The sequence below is a fragment of the Halichondria panicea genome, chromosome 6 (genome assembly GCF_963675165.1).
Source record: "Halichondria panicea chromosome 6, odHalPani1.1, whole genome shotgun sequence".
In the NCBI taxonomy this organism is placed as follows: Eukaryota; Metazoa; Porifera; class Demospongiae; order Suberitida; family Halichondriidae; genus Halichondria; species Halichondria panicea.
The window spans coordinates 5,270,710-5,294,922 of NC_087382.1; the positions used below are offsets into that span (position 1 = coordinate 5,270,710).

The window sequence follows — 24,213 nt, forward strand, 5'->3', positions numbered from 1 at the left end:
ATTTACTGAACTAGAACTTGTTACTAGGAGATAAATTAGTTCAATATGGAATGTATTGACTCAGCAAGTTTGGACTGGATTGAGATAGTGTGAACAGCTTGCACAAACTCTCAAAGTTAGCTCATTCTGAATAATCTCTGTGGTTGGTGGAACTCATGGCTGCATATCTCCAGATGTGAATGGAACCAGAGACTGCCTAAAGGATCAACTAGTGCATCTGATGCATGTGCATGCTTAGCAGCAAGCTAGAAGGCTTGAAGTCATTCATGAAGTGTTCTATGCTATTGCCAAGTTGTGTATTTATTTCAAAGTTTGTGTAACTGCTTTGCAAACACCATTCATTTGTATGGCATTTACCTTGAATATGTTGTAATTTAGATCCTTTTGATTTGATCAACCAATTTTTAGCTTGCTACGTTGATGGTGAACAGCTTGCTCAAACTCTCGAACTTTCCGCAATCGTTTTCACAACTTAATGCCAGTTTGACCCAAATTCATATTTTAAAGTGTTTATCGTATGTTAAACTGTCTTCTTATTACATATTTCAACTTAGATAGCTCTAAAAACCTTTGCTTTTATCAGAAACAAAGAAAAACTGTTCTCATTAATATATTCATGAGGCAACTTGTAGCACTTCCTGTCTTACAACATTTGGGGTCTTAGGGCAGACTGAAGCTAGTTTAGCAAAGAACAAGAACTGTCTATAGATTTAGACCAGAATAGCTCACAGTTTAGAGACTAAATCGTTTTGCTTGCCTACTAGCTAGCTAACTGCAGCAAGATTCCGAAGAAAGGGAGTGCTCAGCAAGATAATCAGATACAAAAACTTGAGCAGAGTAGTAGAGATCCAGAAAAAGGGGGGGCAGTTGCCCCCTTTGCCACCCCCTGGCTACGCCACTGGTGTACATAAGTATAATTGATATGCATTATAATCACACCATTTCATTTGATACACACCCCCCCTCTGTTCACATGTTTCAAAGTATACACAATAATAAAGCAGTAAAGCAGACAGTGCATACAACTATTGTGAGCATGTACAACAGTGTAGGCGATACTCTAAATACAAACTACTGAGCTGCACACATAAAGAAAATATATTGTGTCAGTGGTGGATGAAACATAAAGTGCCTGTAACTACAATTAACAGACGAGTTTTGGTTACAAATTGTAGGCTACATAAATGGGGTCGACTTCGTCAGCAAGGAAAGAGTCTCTGAGGTGAATGCGTTGCTTCTCTCCTCTGGAGTTGATGGGGATGGTTCCGGGGTCCACGACTACCACGATGCCAGTGACCAGCTGTTGCTCTTCCAATAGTGCCGTGGTGATGACAGGAACAATGTCCAGTGCTTCTCTCTCCTCTCCCGATAGCTCAGCCACCACCACCAGCAGGCGATTGGACGAGAACACAGCACTGTATGCGAGTGGGTGTATAAGTGAGGGGATGTATGTGAGCATGTCTATATTAATCATGTCTATATTAATTTGATACAGTCATGTTATGAAGTATCTCTTTTTAATTTTTGTAGACAAAAAAGTGTTTGTTTACATAATTATTTTAGCACACATTCATAACTACACATGTACTGTACGTTTTGTTTATGTGTGGCTACATACATGTACTACTTGTATAGGAGTTAGCTCACCTTCCAACAACATTCTTGTGACTGCGGACCACAGAAGCTTCAATATCAGCAGGGTGGTATCGGAACCCTCTAATGTTCAGAGCCTCATCCAACGCCCCCACCACATACACACTGTCGTAGTTAGCTGGAGGGGGGGTGATGCAATAGTATACTGTCCATATAGCACAGATACACGGCTATAGTAGCCACGCCGTACACTCAAACTGATTGCCTATTTCTACAGTACCAAAAGCAATGAAAGCAGCAATCAATCATATGCTCTATTAACATAAAAAATACATACAATCTATTTTTATGTGAGCTTGACAGCTGATAATTTGCGGAGAATCTCACCTCCCTGCCTGTCAGTCTTCTCTGACTTCATCATGAAGCCGAGGTAGCCAGTACGGGCGTAGTGGACACTGGTGTCCCCTCCACCCTGTACTACTGTCTTGAAGTGCTCCCGAGACAGGGCATCATTGATCTCATCCTTGAGCCCGTAATAACCACTGCCATTGTGAGGACTGCTCACCCAAATCTATAATTGATTATATCACACTTCATTAAAATACACATAATTATACGTACATGCAAGTACTTTCATCACACACAATTAGTACACATAATTAACATACTGTTATATACATGACTGTATGTACACTTCTAACTGCCTATAGAAATCTGCTACTGCATTCGATCACACCCACATAAAGAAACACCCACCTCTCCCAGGTCCGTGTGGGCACAAGGAATTTTCGTATCTGGGTGGACAATGGTCAACTTCACATCGGGGAGAATCTGGGGATCAGTCAGCATAATTATTTCGTGATATTTATACAACGCAAATCTAATATTGTACGTGTACATGCACATGTGTTTACAGGGATATACATGTACATGTATTATTGACCTTTTCTATTAAAGGTACATGTACATGATGATGCATGTAAATGTGTATGTCTACGTGTGTGTGTGTGTGTGTGTGTGTGTGTGTGTGTGTGTGTGTGTGTGTGTGCGTGGGTGTGTGCATGATGACTGACCTTCCCACACTCCATTAGACAGACGCTGTGAGGAGCCCCCCTCTCTAGCACAGTCACCCTGTCCACTCTCAGAGCACGCTGGTCCACATACACACTGGACGGCTCGGGGTGCTGGGGACCTACAGGGTGGGGGGGAGTGCATCGTATAATCTGAAAAATAGTTGTGAACGTACATGTACCTACATGTATACCATAATAGCAAGACTCAGTCTGACTGCAATGAAATATGAGTACTAATGCTGATTGATATTGCTATCCCTGTTATATATGATAATGAATCAAAGCTAGTTGCTTTAAATAGCAATATTAATTTTAAGTAGAGACCTGCAAACAGCAGATAATTACACACGGAATTGCCACCGCAGCTCCACCAACATAAAAGTCACTATAATTACACATACACACATGCACACCCCACCTTGTAGACAGATGACAGAGTTGACTCGACAGCCAAACGAAGCACTGACTGTATGTGACGCTAGTCCGAGGGGGCTGAACAAGGCAGCAAAGGATGAGAGGAGGGAGGTCCTGGGTCGCTCCTCACTCACCACCACACACGTACGAACCACCGATAGGTCAATGCCCCGAGTCTGGAGAGAGAGAGAGAGAGAAGAGTCAATGCGTTAATTCTGTACAACCACGTCGTGAATATCTCTAGCATACTGCATGCATGCAGTTAACATGAACTCTTTCTACCTTTAATGACTCTGTGCTGCTGCCCAACTCTCTACAGCAGATGTCAATGGTGGCATAGGAAACGTATGTGTCTCGAACTGTGTGTGTGTGTGTGCGCACAGGGTACAAATAAAGCAATACATGTATAGAGCATACAATATGATTGTCATCACACAAAGCAGTGTGCTGTGTTTAGTCAGCAGAGGTCATCATAACTCTCTCACCTTTGTTGTTGCTGACCACGGACAACCAGAGGATAGGGTTCAGCTCGAGGTCGTACGGGCTGATCAAGAAGGTGTGGTGACCAGCATACACTCTGAAGGGGAAAATGATCAGAGAGTAAAATGTAACATGATCTACCAAATTTTTAGCCATACCATTAGGCTTTAAAAATAATTCGTTGCATAAATGGTGTAATGCATGTACATGTAACACAGACTATACATGCTCAGTTCATAAATAACTCCGCGATATCTGAGAAGTACGTGTACTGCAACAGGTGCAAGATTAGGTACGTGTAGCTCACCCGGACATAGCCCAGAGCAGTAGCCCCAGGCCAGAGTAAGGGTCCAGACACAGGGTCACCTCTCTTGAGGGGTACAGCTCACAGATGTGCTTGTGGGCCCGACACATGCCCATGATCGCAGCATGGGATACCTGTAATAGCAACATTCAAGGTAACAACATGTAGTGTGTATATTCAATATTAGTAAATGTAACACATACACGTGTGCATGTACATACAGTCTGTATTGTACAACAAATTTAGCTTGAACACACATCAATACTTTTCCCAACCTGTACTTTATTTTATGTATATACACAGAAGGTGAAAACATGCATATGAGCAATTCGACCACAAATAGACTACAGCTAATGATGCATGTAGCTACATGTACAACCAAAAGCTCAACAAGTAAATTTCCAGCATTTACGGAGAGTCGGCACATATGTAGTAGTGATACATGTATGCACGTACACGTGTACAATAATTAGCGTACCTTGACCCCTGACAGGACTCCAGTGGTGGAGACACTGAAATCGAGGTAGGCTATCAGTTCAGGGGTGGGTGGTTTGTAGTACTTCTCTATCTTCTTCTTGGGTAGGTCATCAGTGACCATCAGGGGAGGGATGGTCTTAAAGTCAAGCATCGGAGCAGCCTCCTTCGACTTGAGGATTCTGTAGTACACAAAACACAAATACGTAATTAGTTTGCAGCTTAACATTACTTTCATACTCTATACTGCAAAAGAAAATGTAGCATAAGACTCTGTAAGTCCTGAGGAATGTATTTCACTAAACTTAATTTATGGGTCCAGCCCAGTCAGTATAACTGTTGTATTTAAGGGAAGCTATACGGTTAGACAAAAACTTTACTACGTGAAAGTATTATCGAGTTATATCAGTTTACAAAGCTTACACCGTTCACTATAGTGCATGAACACAAGCTTGTAAGACATGCAGACTCACTTGAGGACAATGTTGGACGAGAGTATGGCTCGAGAGTTACTGATCTGCAGAGTCAGCTTAATGGTGGGCAGACTACCAGGGAGGTTGGTCATGAGGGGGGGTCGGATAATGACAGGGACCATCCCCACGTACAGACAGCCATAGAATGCAGCGATGAGCTCAATACCGGGTGGGTAGAGGAGGGCAATGTGGTCCCCAGAGTTGAGCCGTAGCTTGTCCAAGATGAAGGCCCCGATACGTTCAGCACGCTTGTGGAGATTGATGCAGTTCATGGCTCGCAAAGAGTGGCCCTGAAAAGAAACAAGGAGGACGATTAAAACAAAGACTATACAGTGCCATTAAAACAGACCGCTATACGTAAAGATATATAAACAACGTAGAACAGCAGTAGAAATTGTAGTATAAGTACTGTACTAGTATTGATCATGGGAGATTTGGGGCTGTGCAGAAGTTAATATTGAAATTATGTTGTAATACTACATGCACTTCTCACCCTACTGTCTAGTAGACTGTAGAGGAGGTTGTCTGGCTGAGTCTGTGCCCTCCAGCGGAGGACCTCCCCAAGATTCTGGAACTTGCCAGCTCCGTCACCGTCGTCATAAGGGAGGTTGAACGCCTGGCCGGTTATGTCAGCCACTCGACCAGTCACCAGATCTCCTATCAACTGGGCGGCTCCGGTCACAGCTACATGTACAAGGGGGTGTGGTCATACGAGTGCTTCATCTAGTGCGCTAATCTGAGATGCTCGCAAAACATTTGTTAAAGCAAAACAAAGCATAAAATTATACACATCTCAAAAAAATTGAAAACATGTACAGTACATGAATATGCATTCGTAAAGATCAGCTAAAACCATGTACATGTGCACACACACAACCAATAATCTAGTTACAGCCAAGTACTGTAAAACCTACTCACATGAGTGTGGCTTGGGTACTGGGAGGTTGGTGACACACTGGTAGGGACACATCAACAAGTTGACCGGATGCAGCGATCCCTCTATAAACCTCTGTCTTGCCTCGTGGACTTGTACCATCCCTCCGGCCCCACGAGGCAGCTGTCCATTACCAACCAATACAATGCCGTACAAGTTGACACCGTGGATACTCTCTACAGCTGGGACGACACTGTTCATCCAGGTGAATGCTTCTTCATCGGTACAGTTGGGCTTTTGTTCCCCCACAACCACCACTCTCTCGTCACGCAGCACTGGCACAGAGAACACAGCAATCCTGTATGCAATGGGGAGATAATTATATAATTCAGTAACAAACAAGTTATAGTACGAAAAAAGTATGCACTCCTGGCACTTGTAGAAGTTTTTGCCCCAACCTACATGAAACTCTAAGAAATTTCGGCCTGTAGCTAAACAGAATCATACCTTTAGAGGTCGCAATTTACGTAACATTATGCTCTGAATAATGTTTACATGTATGCTTGTGCAATGCTCTGGTCACTAACTCACCTGCCCTTGTAGACAAAAGAGTGTGGTTCAACGGCCATCACCGTAGCAATAAGGTCCTCAGTGTTGTGCCGACGAGGACCGATCTGTATGAGTCCATCCAGAGTCCCACAGACGAACGCCAGTCCCCCTGTCCCCACGAACCCTAGTAGCCCGGTGCGAACATACACCCCAGTAGTAGCAGGTTTCTCCTGTTCATCGAGGGGCTGTACTCTGTGCGGGGAGGGGTCACGAACAATGTTAAAAAACTCACTTGAAGAGAGATTTAGTACCTCTCACAGTGATATTGTTGACTAATGAAGTACACGTATAATATAATGAGGAAATAATAAATCACATAAGGCACACTGGCTCATGCACGAAACCCTAAACAGTGCATGTGGTGCAGTATAATACATGTACATGTACCTGAAGGCGTGTGCAGTCTTCCCCTGCAGGCCCCAGTAGGCAGCCCCAGTGGCCGCACTCTGCACACAGATCTCACCAATTTCATCAGTCTTGCAGAGTGTGGGCAGGTGGCCAGTCCTCACGACCGAAATACGAGCTGGGGGGAGGAGGTGCATGCAGTATTAGAACTTATTGCAGCATAACGATACCAGTTCATAGATGTGTACAGACCTACACACATACATGTACACGTAGTAGAATTCAAGCATATAGCACATGAGTTGAATGATTGGGTTTCGCTAGCTACACGTAAAACTGAAGTCATTGAATGCCTACTTACAACCAAACCAACAACACACATACAATGTGCATAAATTATATACGTGTAGTTACAGTGTACCATGTCATTGTCATTGTTACCCGAGGTGCGTGGGCAGCCACGGGTATCTAGGTATCACGGTGCTCTAGTTACTATATGTAGGTGGCCCACCTCCTGGCATGACAATGCCGACATCCTGCAGAGTGAGAGAAGTGATGCTGCCTGGTTCCTCCACCCTCACAACACCGTAGCTCAGACCAGAGATGGACATCACACCACGGCCAGTAGACGTTGTCGCAGTGGGTCTGTATGAGGGGGAGGGGCACACAATATATGGAGGGAGAATGAGAAAACAGAAATTTTAACTCAGCACTTAACAGTGTTATTTATCCAATGTACATGTATGTACATCTATCTGCTTGCACTCCGAGGCTAGAGCTGTATACTGCTAACTCTTGAGTAATTTCATCCATCTTACCACCCTCACAAAGGACTGTCCACGGCTACAAGCTAGGTAAGCTAATGAATGTGCTGTGTTGGTCTATTGGCCCTAATTACCCTCTGCTGACTATTTATGGGTCTATTAGCGCTCGACTGGCTCACCTTCTGACAGAGACAGTGAGTGTTTCTGGTGAGCCTGCACACGGACACAGCGCCTCTCTCCGGAGACCCTTAGGGGCGTACGCATCATAGAACAGGTCGGAAGAGGCCAGTGACCCTGTGAGGGGGGGGGGCAGTGGGTAGAACAAGAATGAAGTACATGTATCAAGCAAAACCTACATGTATGTACATATACGTGTGTAACACAAGCACTGGAAGTACAGCCAACAAATTCATGGAGATAAAAACCAAGAAAAAAGTATTTTGGAGAGACTAACAATATAATAGTAGTGTAGAGGTGGCCTGCTAACACAAGTTGAAACATGTGCTATGGAAACTTTGGGGCCCATTAACCTAGCTGGGTGACCACATCAATAGATATTCCATTGTACATTGTAATACACATGCTATTCAGTCTAACACTTTGGCCCCCTCCCACTCACAAGGGTTGGCCCCGTCCTCCAGTAGCATCATCCTCACAGTGTCCAGTTTGAGGTCCCTCAGTTCCTTGTGGTTGGACAGCTGGATACACCCACCCAGAGCACGGGATGAAGATACCACACACACCGCTGTATGGGGGTGGGGCATATGTGACTCTTATTACCAGAATAATTATAAGACACTACTTGTACGGTATAAGGTCAGTTCATTTGAAAATACAAGACTCAAGTTAGAGGATCACTTAACTGAAACTAAGCCTCTAGAGCTCAATACTCCTAAACTTAACAAGTTAAATTGACTATCATTACCTAATTTGAGAGAGTTGAACTGACTACAGTAAATTACGGATCTATGGTAATGAAATTACATATTTAATTGTTACCCACTTACCCTTGTGTTTGTGAATCATGTGTAGCCAGGCAGTGGGCAGGGTTGCCATGACGCTGGGTGCGACGTACACGACATGGATCCCGTTATAGGCTGCCGCCATCACTCCATGCCACAGACCAATGGAGAGCTTCGGGTCCTCAGTGCATATCATACACTCACCTGATAGGGGGGCGGGGTTACATGTAGCAGTGAAGTTGACTTTTTCATACAATACACTAGTATATGTGTACAGTACATTTCACAATGGGTGATGATGTTCTCCCACTTGTATAGCTTACAATCTCATGTCGACATGGGCACAGCACAGAGCTAATATACTCAGTACAGCCTATGCTGTACTTTAATGTAGGTCTAGGTGATCTTATATCCATGTACAAGTACCTTCTCTGTACACGCAAGCAGTGGTGAGTGATCGACAGTGTGTGAGCATGGCATTCCTAGTCACAGCCACTCCCAGAGCAGAGCCATCCTTGGCTGACGAATACTGGACAGTGGAAGCAACACACAGGGTTAAGGGCCACTCACAATAAAGACTTCACGATACACGTGTATAACTGTTAAGCCTGTCTACTGTGGCCACCTTCTATAGTAGTACAATAGTTGGACTCTGTTTAGGAAGTTTCTACATGATTTAGAAGCTCAAAGGGATAGTTTTAGTATAATTATATCCAGGACGTAGTGAGGGTTCTAATAAGCCCTGAGAGCTTCTATTAGACGGCTTCTGTTTTAAAGAGACCCCCAAGTCTCATTTAGAGTGTGTTTTACCTCAACTACAGTCACTGTTAGGCTGCTCAAAACTACAAATAGGTGTCACTGCAGAGATTGCCTCACCTCGATGTAAGCTGGGGTATCAGGCTGAGGCCTCTGTGGAGGAGACCAATCTTTGGGAGGCTTGGGCAGGTGCTCAGTCACAAACCATGTGAGACGAGGCCAGCTCTTGAAGTGAACAATGTGGTCCTTTCCCTCCTCTTTAGGCAGACCCCTCGCCGTGATCTCACTGGTCAGGGCCACAGAGATGTTGAGAGAGCCGAGAAGGAACCCGACCTGTTGGCCTCCTGGGTCCTGTGTGTGTATGTGTGTGTGTGTGGGGGGGGCAGTCAAAGGGCGGAGACTTAGAATACATGTACACAAATATATAGAGAAGTGCTACGTACATGTACAACACGAACGAACGTGATGAACAAAGGTATAGCACTGACCAGGAGTGCATAGCTGAAACAATACAATCATGCATTCACTGTACAAGCACTACTTTCCGACAGTACAGCAAAGTATTTACAATTGTACACACAAACGTATACCATAATCATTAGGGTACAAGTCAGATGCAGTACATTTATGAGAAGGGCAAGCACTCACCTCTCTAGTGAGTGGTGGCTCAATGGCCACTGGGATGACAGCTGCAAAGATACAGCCGTAGAAGGCACACACAAACTGAGCGGCTTCATCGGGCCGGAACACGAGGGCCACTCTGTCTCCGGGCTGGACCAGCTTACCACCGCCCAGCTTGTTGAGCATGTAGTGGGCTATCTTCTGGGAACGATCAGCCAACTTGCCTGCAGGGCACAGGAAGAGTGATATTATTATCCTATAGCACTGCCAAACTATTGGCCTCTGCATGTCAGTGTACACTAGCTCTCATTGCAGCTCCTGCTACTATAGTGCTCCCATGCACCACAAGAGAAAACACCACACATCGTATTTATACTAGACGTACAGTGCATGCAAGACCTGTTCTTGTAATGTACGTTACACACGTACATGTATAGTGGCCCTACAGTACAAGCTATACATCGTACAGGTACAGTACACGTACTGTAGATATTATAATTATGCATTGATCGACCCACCCCATATTTAATGTATACACAACAAACCACCCCCTCACCGTATGTGACGGCCACTGAGACCTTCCCGTGTAGATCCACAGTAGAGATGGCCGGAGACTTGGTGAGGGTAGAGCTGTGGTGTTGTATGGCGGCCTCCAAGTTCCTGTGCCAGTCCTGTCTGCTCTCTAGAGGCACACCCACTGCCGGCTGCATCGTGGGGCCGACTGGACACGGAGCAGTCGGGTCCTCGACACTAGCACCTGGTGGGGGGTGGGAACTCATGATCACAGGGGGAGGGAAGGAGCTGATTGCAATGTCAGGGTCCAATAATCATATAGTCACTGTTTACTGACTAAAACTGACAGTCTTGAAGAGGCTGAGCTATCAAATTGAAGCTCTAATTTCTACCAGAGAGGAGGTATAACTGAATAGCTGCCAGCTTCTAGCTAACTGAGCATAGACACAGAGAAGACACTCAATAGATAAAATCATGTGATTCAATGTATATTGTTGAATACAGCAAAGGCCATTTAAAGCTTGCCAATTAGTTCTAGTATAAAGTGTTATGACTACATTACTGAGCATATTTGGCACACTAATAGTGTACAATGCAGCACTGGTCATGTATACAACTAACACAGTTAGCTACAATGTAATGACTAGCACTCCTACGATGAGGGTCATGTTGTTGGGTTGTACCTTGTCACTACACCCCCTCTAATTAATAACTTCTAAAGCATTTAACTATCGCTATCGAGACTAGTAAGGACTTTAGAGGACTATTGTGACATGGCTGTAGTATAGAGGTACAAGTACATGTGCATGTCGTATATTCATGCATGACTGCAATACTCATGCTTCAGAGTATATACGGCATTTACATGTACGCTGAAAAATCCACGCTGTTATTATTTTCTTAAGCTGTTCAATTGATTTGCTTTGTACAAATACGCCCACCCACCCCTGTACATGGTACAAAAGCCAAGCAACAGGAAACTTTCATTTCTTAAGCTGTTCGAAATTAATTTTCGGGCACCCAATGAATTGAAGTACATTTAGTTACAGATACGCCCACTCTTTGTACACGGTACTCACTGCTCTCCTCCTCCTGGTAGTACTGTTCCATTGGTCGCTTGTTCTTCTTGGGCCTCTTCAAAGTGTTGAGCAGTTGCTGGATCTTGTGAGACACGCCCCCACCACCGCCCGCTGTAGAGGGGAATTCCCCACCCACTACTATCTCGGGAGGAGGGGGAGAGGTGGTCTGAGTCAGGGGGGAGCTGGCCGGGTGACGGGGCTTGGTCTTGGGGGCTGTTGGAGGAGGGGACCCTCGTGGTGAGGGGGGGTGGGCACTCTGTACACAGGGGGGGTAGGTCAGTACGGTGTACATGTAGTATGATCTCGTATATACAGTGCCTTCAGCTTTGAGAGTAAATTTAACCACAGAGTGAGTAGTTGTACTTAAATGTATCTCAAGATTGGAACATTTCTAAGAAATTGTGCTGATACCATTGTGTAGGTGAATAAATAAGCTACAACCCTATTTGAAAATATTTCCCCAAAAGTTGTTGTAGTGGGAAATCATTTTAGGTAAAAATGGGGGTGATCATAAAATATATGTGTAACATGAAATATCTTCGGAACTAAAGTATTTCTGGACAACTTTTTTGTATCAAAAGATAGAAAATGTATTAACAATTAATGTGCAAAAACAATTAGACCTTAGCCGACAAATTTGCTTGAGTTCCATCGCTAAGCGAAAAGGCACCTAAAATATCCCATAATTGAGTATTAATCAGTACGTGTACTTATGTAAACTATAACCATGCATATGTTAGCTAAACTATTCAGGAATGTTGTGCCAAAGTTCCATACCTTAGCCGAAAACAATTAGTCTTTTCCATCGCTAAGCGATTGTCCACTATAGAAAAATGTTGGTGTTTTATAAACCACCACATACCCACCACCTTTGGTTGCCATGGAAATATTTTTGGATATGTTTTAGATAATTTGTTCACCAACACAATGGTACAGTAGAACCTCGATTATCTGGACACCTTGGTTCCAGAAGCAGGCCGGATAAGTGAATACGCCGGATAATCGAATAGATAAACCACGCCTTGATCCACCTACTTTATTGATAAACAGCAGTGCCACATGGTTGTCTGCGCATGCGCAGAAGATAAGTAGGCATGTCTCCATGGTAACAGCTGCAACGCGCATGCGCGTTTGAGGGACACGCCCATTTTTTGATCTGATAACAAGAAAACTGCCAAGCCGGATAATCGAGGTTCCGGATAATGGAGGGCCGGATAATCGAGGTTCTACTGTATCATCATATTTTCTTAGAAATGTTCCAATCTCAAAATATTTACATTTATGTACTAACACGTACCAAATTGCGTTTATTTACTCTATAGACTGAAGGCACTGTATACATACATGTGTGACATCACTAATAATAGCTACAGACGTATACCAGTACATCTAATACGTTGTCTTCCGGACCCATTGCCTTATCATCTTTTTAACAAGTGCTACTATATGAAGATTTTGGGGCCGCCGTAAACATACATTGTACTACACGTAGACATGTAGAGAATGATCATAGGGTGACCACAATACACAGTATACATGTAATAGACACAATCGATATTTCGGTCGTACAGACGAGTATCATATCAATTAGTAGTGCTAATGCCATACAGCATCCATATTCCCAAGTGGGCGGACAATTAAAACAGATTTCAATATTCATGGGCCTCTAACAGTAACCATAACTGTTGACCTTTGCCCCCACACCTGGTGACACAAAAGGTAAACCATTGTCATAACCATATGCACTAGGACCACATGCAGAAGCGATTTAACAATGTTGTTCTTGCAACACATGTACAGCCTCGAATAGACAAACATAATATGACCAACTACACACACTTGTACAGTTGTACTACGAATATTGAAATCGAAAAAATACACAAACGAAGAACTTACAATGTTCTGTACCTGACCTTTTATGGAGAAAAACTCAGGCTGAAGAAAAGTTTAGTACATGACTGCACATTGTATGCTACTCTTGATGCTATTTTAATATTAGGGCAATATTACCCGACCCTGCATGTCTTCCCTTGTATAGACCTGTACCCACCTGAACCCATACAGGAGCCCATACGACATACCCTAAACACACACCCACTCACAACAAACCCAATAGAAATATGACATCAGTTTTTTTAATTGAGTAGACCATAAATACTGTATGCATTCACAAGCCATCTATGTAGTACGGTGTAAGTGTCACCCCAATCTCCGCCCTCCCACTTACGGCAGATCTGGGTGTTCTGTTCATCTCATGATCGCTGGCGGAGGGAGACAGGACCTGGGGGATGGGTCCGGTGAACCTCCTCTCGGACATGGGCAGGGCCTCTCCCAGTGTGGATGCCAGCGCTTGTTGCACGGCAGCCTGACGGGCTCCTGTATCAAGCAAAGGCAGGGAGTAGTACAAGGAGCAGATAAAAATATTTTTAGGGGGGAATTTTGTGGCTGTACCATAATACACTATACTGTTATAGAGATTAATAAACACGTAGAATACTCAATTTCAGTATGATCACGGTGGATAGCATTTTGTTCCTGTCTTTGCGTGTCACTATAGTAACTGTAAACGTACTGCATGCACGTCTGTATATACTAGGGGTGAGTTAGTTAGTTTACTGCAGTGAAGACCAGTCTAGACAGTGGTGCAGCCACCCCTGGGTAGATCAACAGTTGGTATAATAAACAGGTGGCCTATTGAAACACGACAGCTATGGAGACTTAGGGCTCCATTAACCTGGCTGTATTATAGACATGGCCTGCTAACACAGGTCCAAACACATGCTATGAAGACTCAATTAGGGGTCCATTAACCTGGCTGTATTATAGACATGGCTTGCTAACATAGGTCCAAACACATGCTATGAAGACTCAATTAGGGGTCCATTAACCTGGCTGTATTATAGACATGGCCTGCTAACATAGGTCCAAACACATGCTATGGATACTCAATTAGGGGTCCATTAACCTGGCTGTATTATTTGGACGACCTGCTTATGGGTGACCACAATAGAACACATCAGTCACCATGACTGCATACCCTCCTCACTAAGTGAGTTTCCATTGTAAACATGTGGTCTAATTAGCTACGCTTTACGCTTTTCAAATTTTAGACTAAAGTAGTAGGAGGATGACTACTAAGACAGCCAACAGTTAATTACCACATCAACACAACACACGTTGCACAGCATCCCATCGACTCAGAGCTATACCATATATGGTAAAAATTGTATGGATTGGGTGACATTTGCATGTACAGTGCGTGTATAAAGCAGATGGATACGTGTAGGTTTGAGGATAACTATATAGCAAGGTGTGCAGGACAGAGTAGAGGTAATGCAGCTGTAACACTTACATTGTAGGCTTTTAAACTCTTATATACATATTATTGTAAGTGTATCAAATATGCAAAAGCCACATGTACACTGTACAATTAATGAGGTAGTTACATTGCCAGCACAAGTCACAATCACATGGGCAATTTGGAACCAGAAGTATAATAGCACATGAGGACATAATAGACCTGCTTAGTCACATGTGAGAGCATCTGCCCACACACGCACATACGCACTTCCCATACATGTGGTTGACACAAACTAATGGCCATGCGTGTACATGTACACACTGCAATAGGGTCACAACACACAGGTCACACTTGTAAGGAAATACACTGAAAGAACACACAGCCAAGGAACAGGACGCATAATCACATACATGTATACACTGGATGTAGTCCTATACCCGGCCCTTTCTACAGTGAAACCAGCGAGCACCTTGGGCATGCAGACTAACAGTGGCTGAGTTAAAGAGGTGACCTGCTAACAAAGGTCAAGGTACATGCTACTGTATGGAGAATTTGGGCCCATATAATTATAGCCTGGCTATAGAGAGTGACCTGCTTTAGAGAAGACCTCAATAAATGTACCCATAGCATCAATAGAGTGGGAGTTCTGCTCTAAACAAAAACACTACAGGTAGAGGAGTTGTGTACTGTGTACAGAACTGACTGCAGTTGACTACTCAAGCATGAACACTAAAATTATGGATTATGGCAACAATAAAAAGAGGTGGTGTACAGTAACAGCAGCTGTTCAACAATTCAACTGTACCACAATACACACGTATAATTATTACACGTGTATGTAATTATTTAGTGACTGCCGAACCTTATTGGTTCATTGGCAGAAGGGAAATCTGTACGGTAGTTTTGAGTGCTAGAATGGCCAAACAGTAATTAATGCAATGTGTTATGCTTGGGTAGTACTAAAACCACAACAAATAGACCACAGTGTACATGTAAAGTGATCATGTGACTTACTGGACTCGGCAGTGGGTATGTAGCCAGAGTTGGTGGGAGTGCCCGTGTTCCGTATGTACTCTACACTAGGAGAGGCAGCGCGAGGAGTGTGACGTCCACTTCCATTCTCTGCAGGGACAGAAATACAACTCGTCAATCACATGTATTATATTAGCCATAAACAGCTACAGTGATGCATTAAATAGACAACACTCCCAAAAAAGGTGAACTAGTTATAAACACATGTACATCAGTCAGTTGCATGTACTTGTAGTGTGTCGGACATGTCTCACGTAAAATGTACAACAATTAAACAATTTACTGCTAGACAAAGCTGGTATCAATATCTAAAGTACATGTATGTATCCAATAAATACTTGTGCACCTATCTATACTCAAACTAAACCAATTCCCACAAGGGACATCTGAAGTTTACTCAGTACTCCAAAGATAAGTGCAGTTCCTTAAGTACTTGCATACCACACACACTAATGACGCAGTAATGACAACAGCTCCAGTATATACATGTACATGTACATGTACTGTAGGAGGCTTTTGTCTGCTCATGTACTGTAGGAGGCTTTTGTCTGCTCGTGCAATATCTAGCCTACAAACATAAAATAACCGCAAATACCGTATCTACCAAATAACTAGATTTATACTCAGCCCAGTCGCGTCAGCTACGTTTTATGTAAGTGAAAACGTAAGTGCACGCTTTTGAGAAGAAGCTAACACACACACATGTACACGTACACCAAAGACTTTCTCACCTGCACCAAAATACGGAGAAAGGAGTTTCGACTTCTTTTTTTCGTAGCCTTGTTGAGTGATGTCACCTGAGGGGATAGAAGGTAACAATTAAATCACATGGTCATTCCCGCACACACATTCTGCAATAGCCAATAAATAACACGCTGTCCCAATTTGCCAAACTATCAACTAGAGAATGAAGAGCTTGTGTTTACACTGAATATGAACAATGAATGGCTGTCACTTCCTGACACTTATAATACATCAAAGGTCAGCTTGTTTCCTGTCTACAGTGAGCCTTTTAAAAGTGGATACTGTCGGGACTTTTAGACAGTGTCCTGTTTATTGAGGTGTGTTCCTATTAATTTTAGCAGTTAATTCACTAGCCCTAATATAAGAGGTATACAGTACCCTCAAGGAACTATTAACGTGCTAACACACGAGGTGCATTGTTCCAACAATAACCACCCCTCTACTACAATGCTCCCCATGGAAACTGCTGATAGGAAACCAGAAAACCATACAATCCACACACCCTGGAGCACTTTAGGGTAATTATGCACAGATAGGTGTTCACCATGTGCTGGGGAGAGTTTAGGGTACTAATGCTGAACAACCATACACTTATCATAATGAATTCGTTAGCCACACATTTTATTAACAAGTTGTGCTTTGCTAATTAAAAGGACAGGTGGAGCACACTGGGAAGCAACTAGAGCAATTATTATAGATGCATTCTGACACTACAGTCTATCACTTCCACAACACTTTCACATTCTACGTAGTTACCTAGTTAATATTATTATGGGGGTTTTCCAGGTTCCATAGGTTACTAGAAAACATACAAAACCCCCCCACACACACACAACTCCAAGCTGCTGTTAAATACCTTCAGGTAGGTACCAAAACCCTTACAAAGGTACAACCATTGAGCAGCTAAAGAGTCTTTTGCAGAAGCTACCTACATATCAGTATTTACCCACAAGACATGGATGTATTTTGTGTGCTTCAATAGCTAGCTAGCTCTAGGTGGCTTACCCTCTCTCAGTTCCTCGTCCAGCTCATGAAGCTTGGACAGTATATCTGAAGGCAGACCAGGGGGTAGGGACATTTTAGAGCTAGCTGCTATGGAAACTTTCTCTCGGCAAATAGGTTGCTGTCGAGGGTTGTTGTGACCTTGAGTGGAAGTGCAGGCGAGTTAGATTGGGTCTGCAGGCAGGGCTAAAAAGTTGTGAATTTGAGTGTATTCAACGACTATGATGCAGATTTGCGTCACAAAAGCTCACATGAAGATAGCTTTATCTGAGAGCCATCACATGATTTCATTGCTAGCCTATAGCTTCTAAACAAGCAAGGGTCTTGACTGTACTGATCTATAGCATGTAGAAGGGGTTGCAACGATGGCTGGAAATGAAGACAGAGCTAAATTTTATTGCACAAAGCACTCCTGGAGAGGAAAGTATGTTGCATGCAACCACTAGCACTCAACATTATTTATATCTCACCCCTATAAAATTCAGAATAATACATTGACTAGCTGCATCATTGTCTAAAACATTAACAGCACATGCATCAAGCTTAGATGTAACTGATCTCCTTTGTACCAGTCAACATGCCTTTATAAAGCTTCCGTGTGAATTATATCTTGGTAGCTAGCTAGCTGGGTGCTGCAATGCGTGTATATTTGCTTGTATATTGCTTGTATTTATTTTATTTTTACGCAGGTACAAACGTGTGTTCTCCATAGGAACCACAGCTGTAACCACGTACAATCCCAACACTCATGAAATCACTAACCAGGTATGACGAGATAGCTACAAGAGTAACATGAATTTGGGGGCGGGGCTAATCTCAACAGAAATGTTGACAACATGTATCCTGTATGTATTCTAGAGGCTATGCAAGAGTCACAAAACAACGTGAAGCTTCCACCTACCCTGTGTGTTGTGTCAGAGGAGGTCCGACATGCGTGCATGAATCACTACGAGTACAGTGCATTGATGTCATTGCGGTCACGTGATAATGTCCTGGTCAATACACTGAACTTGTAGTGATTCGTGCATGCATGTCGGACCTCCTCTGGTGTTGTGTGTGCCCTTCTGTAAGTAGGCGTGTCCAGGGGATGTCCAGTAATGTTGAGATTTGTGAAAAGCATGTGGGCCGGAGTTGGTCTCAAGAATTGTATATACAGTGTAGAAGGTATAGGGCTTCTTTTTCGAGTTCATTACTGAGCAGGTCATAATCTCATGGCAGGTGTCATGTACAAACCTTGCCTGAGTGCAGATCTTGCATGGTTTCAGCCTTGTCTTTGTAACACTGGAGAATCACCCTTTATAATCAATAAGAGAATTAACTCGGTATAGTAACGTTATTATGTATGAACATATCGTGAGATGTGGTTTACTCCACCATAGTATTTATTACCAGATCATTCTTTGTTAATCCTAAGAGACCTCGCGTTGGTCACAGGTAGCAGAATATGATATTGTATTTATTTACCAATGTCTGTCTCGCTCCAGTGGGCATACAATGAGTTTGTGGCGATTGCCCCTAGTCCAAAGGCCACTAACGAGTTTCTTATAACTGTGAGGAAGAAGAAGGGAGCCAGTAGCAACACTCAGATGACCTTCTCCAGTGACTATCGTGCTGACATCATCACCGAGACACTCGTGAGTGTGTGTGTGTGTGTGGTGAGGGTGTGTGTGAGGGGTGGTGGGCGGTGAAGCTCAAGAGGCGTCAGTGTAGAGTGGTGGCAGTTACTTTTGACATACTATAATCGTTACTGCAGTAAACCCTTCTCACTTTTGGGGTAAGGGTTCAAAGACATTACTACAGTGTACCTCTGCGAAAGCTGTACCTCTGAGAAAGCCTTTGTTGCACAAACTATATTTAGGGTTAACGTCACTGTAATTACTTTCTTATTTCTAGCCCACACAGCATTTGTGGGTGTGTGGGCGTTATCATTACCCCCTTCATTGACCCAAACATTTGTCTGTCTGTCTCCTGTAGTACTAATAACAGAAACCACATAACTGCTAGCACTGCATTAAGTATTGCACCCCAGGTATTATGAACACACACACACACACTCATTCTCACAGAGGTTCAGTCCATTGTTTTGTGATGCCGGACGATTCAAAGAAAAGGTGAGAGCTAGTTAAGTGTCTATTGTGGTCACCCTCCGTAATACAGCCAGGCTAATGGGGCTACATAACGTGCATTGCACCGTTGTAAGCAGATCACCCTCTATAATACATTGTACAACCATGGTTAATATAAGAAGGAGTTAATTGTTGTATGTATGGGGAAGGCAATTAGTATCAAGGTGACGTGTCGGGCAGAGGTAAAGGAGCGAACAGGAGAGCCAAGATCGATGTGTTCCTGTTAGTAGCTAGACCACCTCTTTATTACAGCTTCTGTTGGTATGCCCCAAGGGTGACCGCTTTATAAGCTTAATAATTATACTGTCTGTACTACAATGCTTATATATACATACATTCGTTTGTGCACATGCAGAAATTTGATGCTTCGAAGTACCACTGGAGTGAATCCAAAGTCAAAATTCAGCTCTTGGTAAGGTTACAAACTATTTGCAGCTACAAAGTTAATTTCTTTGCTTATACTCTAGTGATAAACTACATGTGACACAATAATTATCTGCTTGAGTAATTATTCCGCCCCCTCACAGGTGCGTCGGCACTGTGTGTCACAGGTCAACTTGGCGGGTCACAACCTGGCCGACTATGACTACAAGGACATCGAGTTCATCTCCAAGGTAATGTCGTATATTCTGTACTGATAGTACATGTACCTTGTGGGAACACCATTTATAGAGAGTCAGGCTATTCTGTATTTGGGAGGTCAAACAACTCATAATTATGACAGTATATTCATTGTAGGTGTATATGGGTATGAAAGCTATTTGAGCACCATTAAATTTTGACATTTTGGAGCCATGTACATCATAAATTAATGTATTATGTATTCTCTCCTGGAACTGGCTACAGGTGTCAGATCACCCTGGAGGTGTTATACTCGCCACTGGAAACTTCTCTAGACTGGTAAGAGAAAGCACTCATCTGTACATTGTCTGTAGGTACATGTACGCACGTATACAATGACATGTACGCACGTAGGTAGGGGTAATCAATCCACATGTACAGTACTTAGGTTCCTGCTGATACATGTGCCGTACGTACATGTAGTTAATAGTGTGTTGCCTGAGCAGGCAAGCACATGCATATACATGTACAAGCTGGTATTTTGAGACACTAAATTGTTACTCGATCTGTTCCTACATAATCCCTCATCCCTCGTGCAGCACATGTTCTTCGTAGAGAACAGGGAGGAGTTGTTGAGGGCTATTCAGGTGGCAGGCACGGAGAACGTGGGATACCACATCGCGTGAGTAATATATAGAGTCCATTAAAATTGCACAAACACTAACAAGGGGAAAGCACTTAGTCTATTAGTATACATGTAAGTGCTTGTATGCACAGTCAGCGGTTACCTTTGGCTATAATAAGGTGGCCTGCAAACACAAGCTGAAACACGTGTTACACAGAGCTAGAGTATTATTATTGTAACCAGCCCTGTGTTTATATACGAGGGGATGTCCTGCTTATAGGGAGGCCACAATAGACGGAGTGATTCAATTGTATGGTTATGTATGGACTAGCTACCTGTTTATGTATGGACTGCCTGTTTATGCATAGACGTTGTTTTGTGTTGCAGTGTACACAGAGACACTATGTCACTCATGGACTTCCTGGAGAAGAGGCTCGGTCGCTATAGCGATGACGACTCCATCACTTCCCTCACAGAGTTCACAGTTCAGAAGCACTGCATTAGACACCACGTGAGTGAATGTCAACCAGTTCATTGTACATAGCTGATGTTTTTTGGCTCCCTCTCCCTCGTAAACTATCCCTCTTGTTGATGAGCAGTAGGTTAATTATATGCCAATCTCAGTTCCCTGGAGTGTCGATCTGAGATATTAGAGGTCATTAATTTATGTGTGTTCTAGTTAGTTTGGCTAAAATAGCACTTGGCTGCGTCCATTCTACGTTTCTTTACACTTTTGTTCTTGGGAACACAGTGGAACCGCTGAATTTGAGGCCTATATAAAGTATTCTGTTTTGAGGTGTCCCTATTTTAGTGGTTGGACGTACAGTATACATGTAATATTCAAGTGCTTGCATGGAGTGTTGTATTAGTTTAATATTTTACCTTTCGTGATTTCACTGTACGTGCTGTATAGAGGTGAATGCATGAGAACAGAGCTAGCGTCACTAACCACTCCCCCCCCCAGGATCCAGTTCAGCGAACACTGGCCCTGTCCGAGACGTGTGTGATTGAGAGGGACCCTGCCACTTACCAAATAGCCACCATCAAGCCTCTTTGTGATGTACGTCAACACACATACTATGCATGTACTTACAGTTAACTATGCTTCAACTTTAGGTGGTGTACGTACGTATAATTAGACTATGATACAAGTATTTCAAAAGAGAGCCCATTGTTAATTCTATTAAGGCTCATTCGATCAGTACATGCAGGGTGTCATACAGGGGGAGGGAAAGGGGGGATATCCCCCCCTATCTCCAATTTCCCCCCCCTTTTTTGCTGACTGAGCTGGCAATTTTACATACTATACTAATAGCTGGCAATTTTACATACTATAAGGGTATTGAAATAACAGTTGACCTTTTTTTTAGCAAAATACTTTTTTATTTCCCCCCTCTACTTCAAAATCCTATATGACACCCTGACATGTATATTTAATAATTGCTATAATCAATCGCTTATTGTACATGTATTTATATTTGCAGGTGTTTGCTCTGGTCCGGTATGCCGACGACCCACAGCGGTTCAGCATAGAGTACAACACAGGTGCCGTGAGACGCTACTCTTCCACTGACAGGTGAGGGTAGGGACTACAGTCGGTGTGTACACGTACATGCATGTATAGTCTTACCATGCATGTACATGTACTCTTCCACTGAGAGGTGATGGGAGCTAAGGGTTACATATAGCTGGTTTATTTTAGGGGGATTAGACGGGCATTTGCCCCGGCCCTCTTAGAATTACTATGAACCATGGTATGGCCCACACATTATACATGTACACGAGCCCCCTACATGTAAATTTGTGGTTTCAGCATCTTGCGCCTTCTTGGAAAAATTCTGAAATAAGCGCTGGTTGGTGTTTACAGGTATAATCTTACCATGCATGTACGACTGTTCTCAATGTTTGCATGCATGGTTGCCTTCCATGCAAGGATACTAGTCAGTGCTGTATTGATGTCTTACAGTTTATCATTGAATTTCAGTATTTGGTCAACTTGGTTACTGAACATACATTGTCTACATACATGTATTTTCAGAAAACATTTGCAGCGAGTGTCATATTGAACGTATCGTATCACCTTCCATGGAGATTGATTTCAGAACTATGCATTTCTTTTCTGTCACAGAGATGCTCTCCTGTGCTCTATCCTGGACGGTGTGCGTGCCAGTGGTAACCGTGACATTTGTGTCAAGATGGAGCGCACTGATCGAGGCCAGCGACTCGGGCCACTCCACTTGCCCATAGACGAGGAGGTGGAGAGCCAGTATCTCAAGTACATCTACAACACGCCTCAGGGCATCAAGTTCTCGGAGGCCGTGTGCAAGTTCAATGCCAACGTGGGATACAGCGGACTCAACCATGCAGTCACTCAGGATGTGTGTTTTATACATACATGTAGTTAGCGTGCAATTACCGTGCATGCATGTTCCTACAGTTTAACTCTAACGTAACTCGAGTGTGTGTACACTGGTTTTACAAGGGGAGGGGGTTAAATAACCAGATGGTCACTCGGGCTTGTTGCCAGGTGTCATGCATGACCTTTGAGGGCTACTGTACCCTGCAATTATTATTGATGGATAATGGGGGGACATGCAGTGTTTGAGTAGCGTACATACCTATCCTATTTATGGTCATGCATATTATGTGCTCCCTAATTTGTTCTATCGCAATTAATGTTTTTGCCATCATCGCCCCACCAGCCTTCTTGTGGTCAGATATTGCTTATCAAATATGTTGTTGCTAAGAAACCATTACCGAACTTCGTCCATGTACGTACATGTAACCTTTCACCTTATCATACCCACCTGTACCACCCTCCCCCCAATACACACACGCAGGGTCTGTTTGCCGAGAACAAGGAGAAGCTCATCAATGGCGCTCTCACAGCACTGCTGCTCAGGGAGGATGGCAGAGGGAGTGTCTCCATATCTGAGCTAGAGGGGCAGTTTCACGCCCTCAGGCGATTGGTCGCCTCTAAGGCCGGCTTTGAGGCTTTCACTACACTACCAAAGTAAGTTATAGTTCGTTAGTCGATATTGTGCACAATTTCCTTAGGATTTAGCATTCAGACAATAATTATGATTGTACTGTACTCTATCTATTATGGATCAAAACCATGAGCTGGTTTTTTGCTAGCTTACTTTTGGGCTTGTTCAATGTTATAAAGAAACTTGCCTTTCGTACAGTCGTATTGGTCATAGAGAGCTCTAATTACATGTACACATGTATACCACACCCCCACCCACACACTACAGCTTCAGGGAGATAGTGGGTAAGAAAGTGGTGAGGGCGCTCAAGCTCAAGGACGACGGGATCAGTCACGCTTGTGTGGACTTCCTGTGTGCACTCATGCAACCCATGCACGACAACTTTGACATTCGTCAGGAACAAATGAACAAACGTTCCCTCCTCTCTTCAACCGGCTTCTTGGAGCTGCTGCTGGAACCTCTCAAACTCCACGTGGTATGTTGTGGTATCTACATACT

At 43.4% G+C, this 24,213-nt stretch overlaps 2 protein-coding genes across 2 annotated transcripts in view; one reads left to right on the plus strand and one right to left on the minus strand.

Annotated features, from left to right (window-relative positions):
* Positions 1-976: 976 nt before the first annotated feature.
* On the minus strand, positions 977-17,598 carry LOC135337781 (disco-interacting protein 2 homolog C-like). Its single transcript, XM_064533769.1, has 28 exons — positions 17,417-17,598; positions 16,399-16,464; positions 15,650-15,757; positions 13,562-13,710; positions 11,335-11,590; positions 10,299-10,499; positions 9,770-9,966; positions 9,242-9,472; positions 8,792-8,894; positions 8,411-8,569; positions 8,023-8,148; positions 7,583-7,697; positions 7,151-7,284; positions 6,682-6,817; positions 6,277-6,486; positions 5,730-6,043; positions 5,305-5,495; positions 4,812-5,101; positions 4,343-4,520; positions 3,868-3,998; positions 3,566-3,657; positions 3,363-3,439; positions 3,085-3,256; positions 2,667-2,785; positions 2,350-2,424; positions 1,981-2,164; positions 1,648-1,771; positions 977-1,415 (listed from the first exon to the last, which is right to left on the minus strand). The coding sequence occupies exons 1-28, from the start codon at positions 17,487-17,489 to the stop codon at positions 1,163-1,165; spliced, it is 4,464 nt and encodes a 1,487-aa protein (XP_064389839.1). The 5' UTR covers positions 17,490-17,598; the 3' UTR covers positions 977-1,162.
* Positions 17,599-17,668: 70 nt separating this feature from the next.
* The window catches only part of LOC135337778 (dnaJ homolog subfamily C member 13-like), a 36,553-nt gene continuing 30,008 nt past the window's right edge, over positions 17,669-24,213 (plus strand). Inside the window, exons 1-14 of the mRNA XM_064533762.1 lie at positions 17,669-17,837; positions 18,103-18,178; positions 18,898-19,047; positions 19,480-19,524; positions 19,895-19,951; positions 20,067-20,153; positions 20,386-20,439; positions 20,700-20,782; positions 21,113-21,236; positions 21,690-21,785; positions 22,210-22,301; positions 22,854-23,103; positions 23,566-23,738; positions 23,983-24,190. Coding sequence (XP_064389832.1) covers positions 17,779-17,837; positions 18,103-18,178; positions 18,898-19,047; positions 19,480-19,524; positions 19,895-19,951; positions 20,067-20,153; positions 20,386-20,439; positions 20,700-20,782; positions 21,113-21,236; positions 21,690-21,785; positions 22,210-22,301; positions 22,854-23,103; positions 23,566-23,738; positions 23,983-24,190 — 1,554 coding nt within the window. The 5' untranslated portion in view covers positions 17,669-17,778. The remainder of the gene's footprint in view (positions 17,838-18,102; positions 18,179-18,897; positions 19,048-19,479; positions 19,525-19,894; positions 19,952-20,066; positions 20,154-20,385; positions 20,440-20,699; positions 20,783-21,112; positions 21,237-21,689; positions 21,786-22,209; positions 22,302-22,853; positions 23,104-23,565; positions 23,739-23,982; positions 24,191-24,213) is intronic.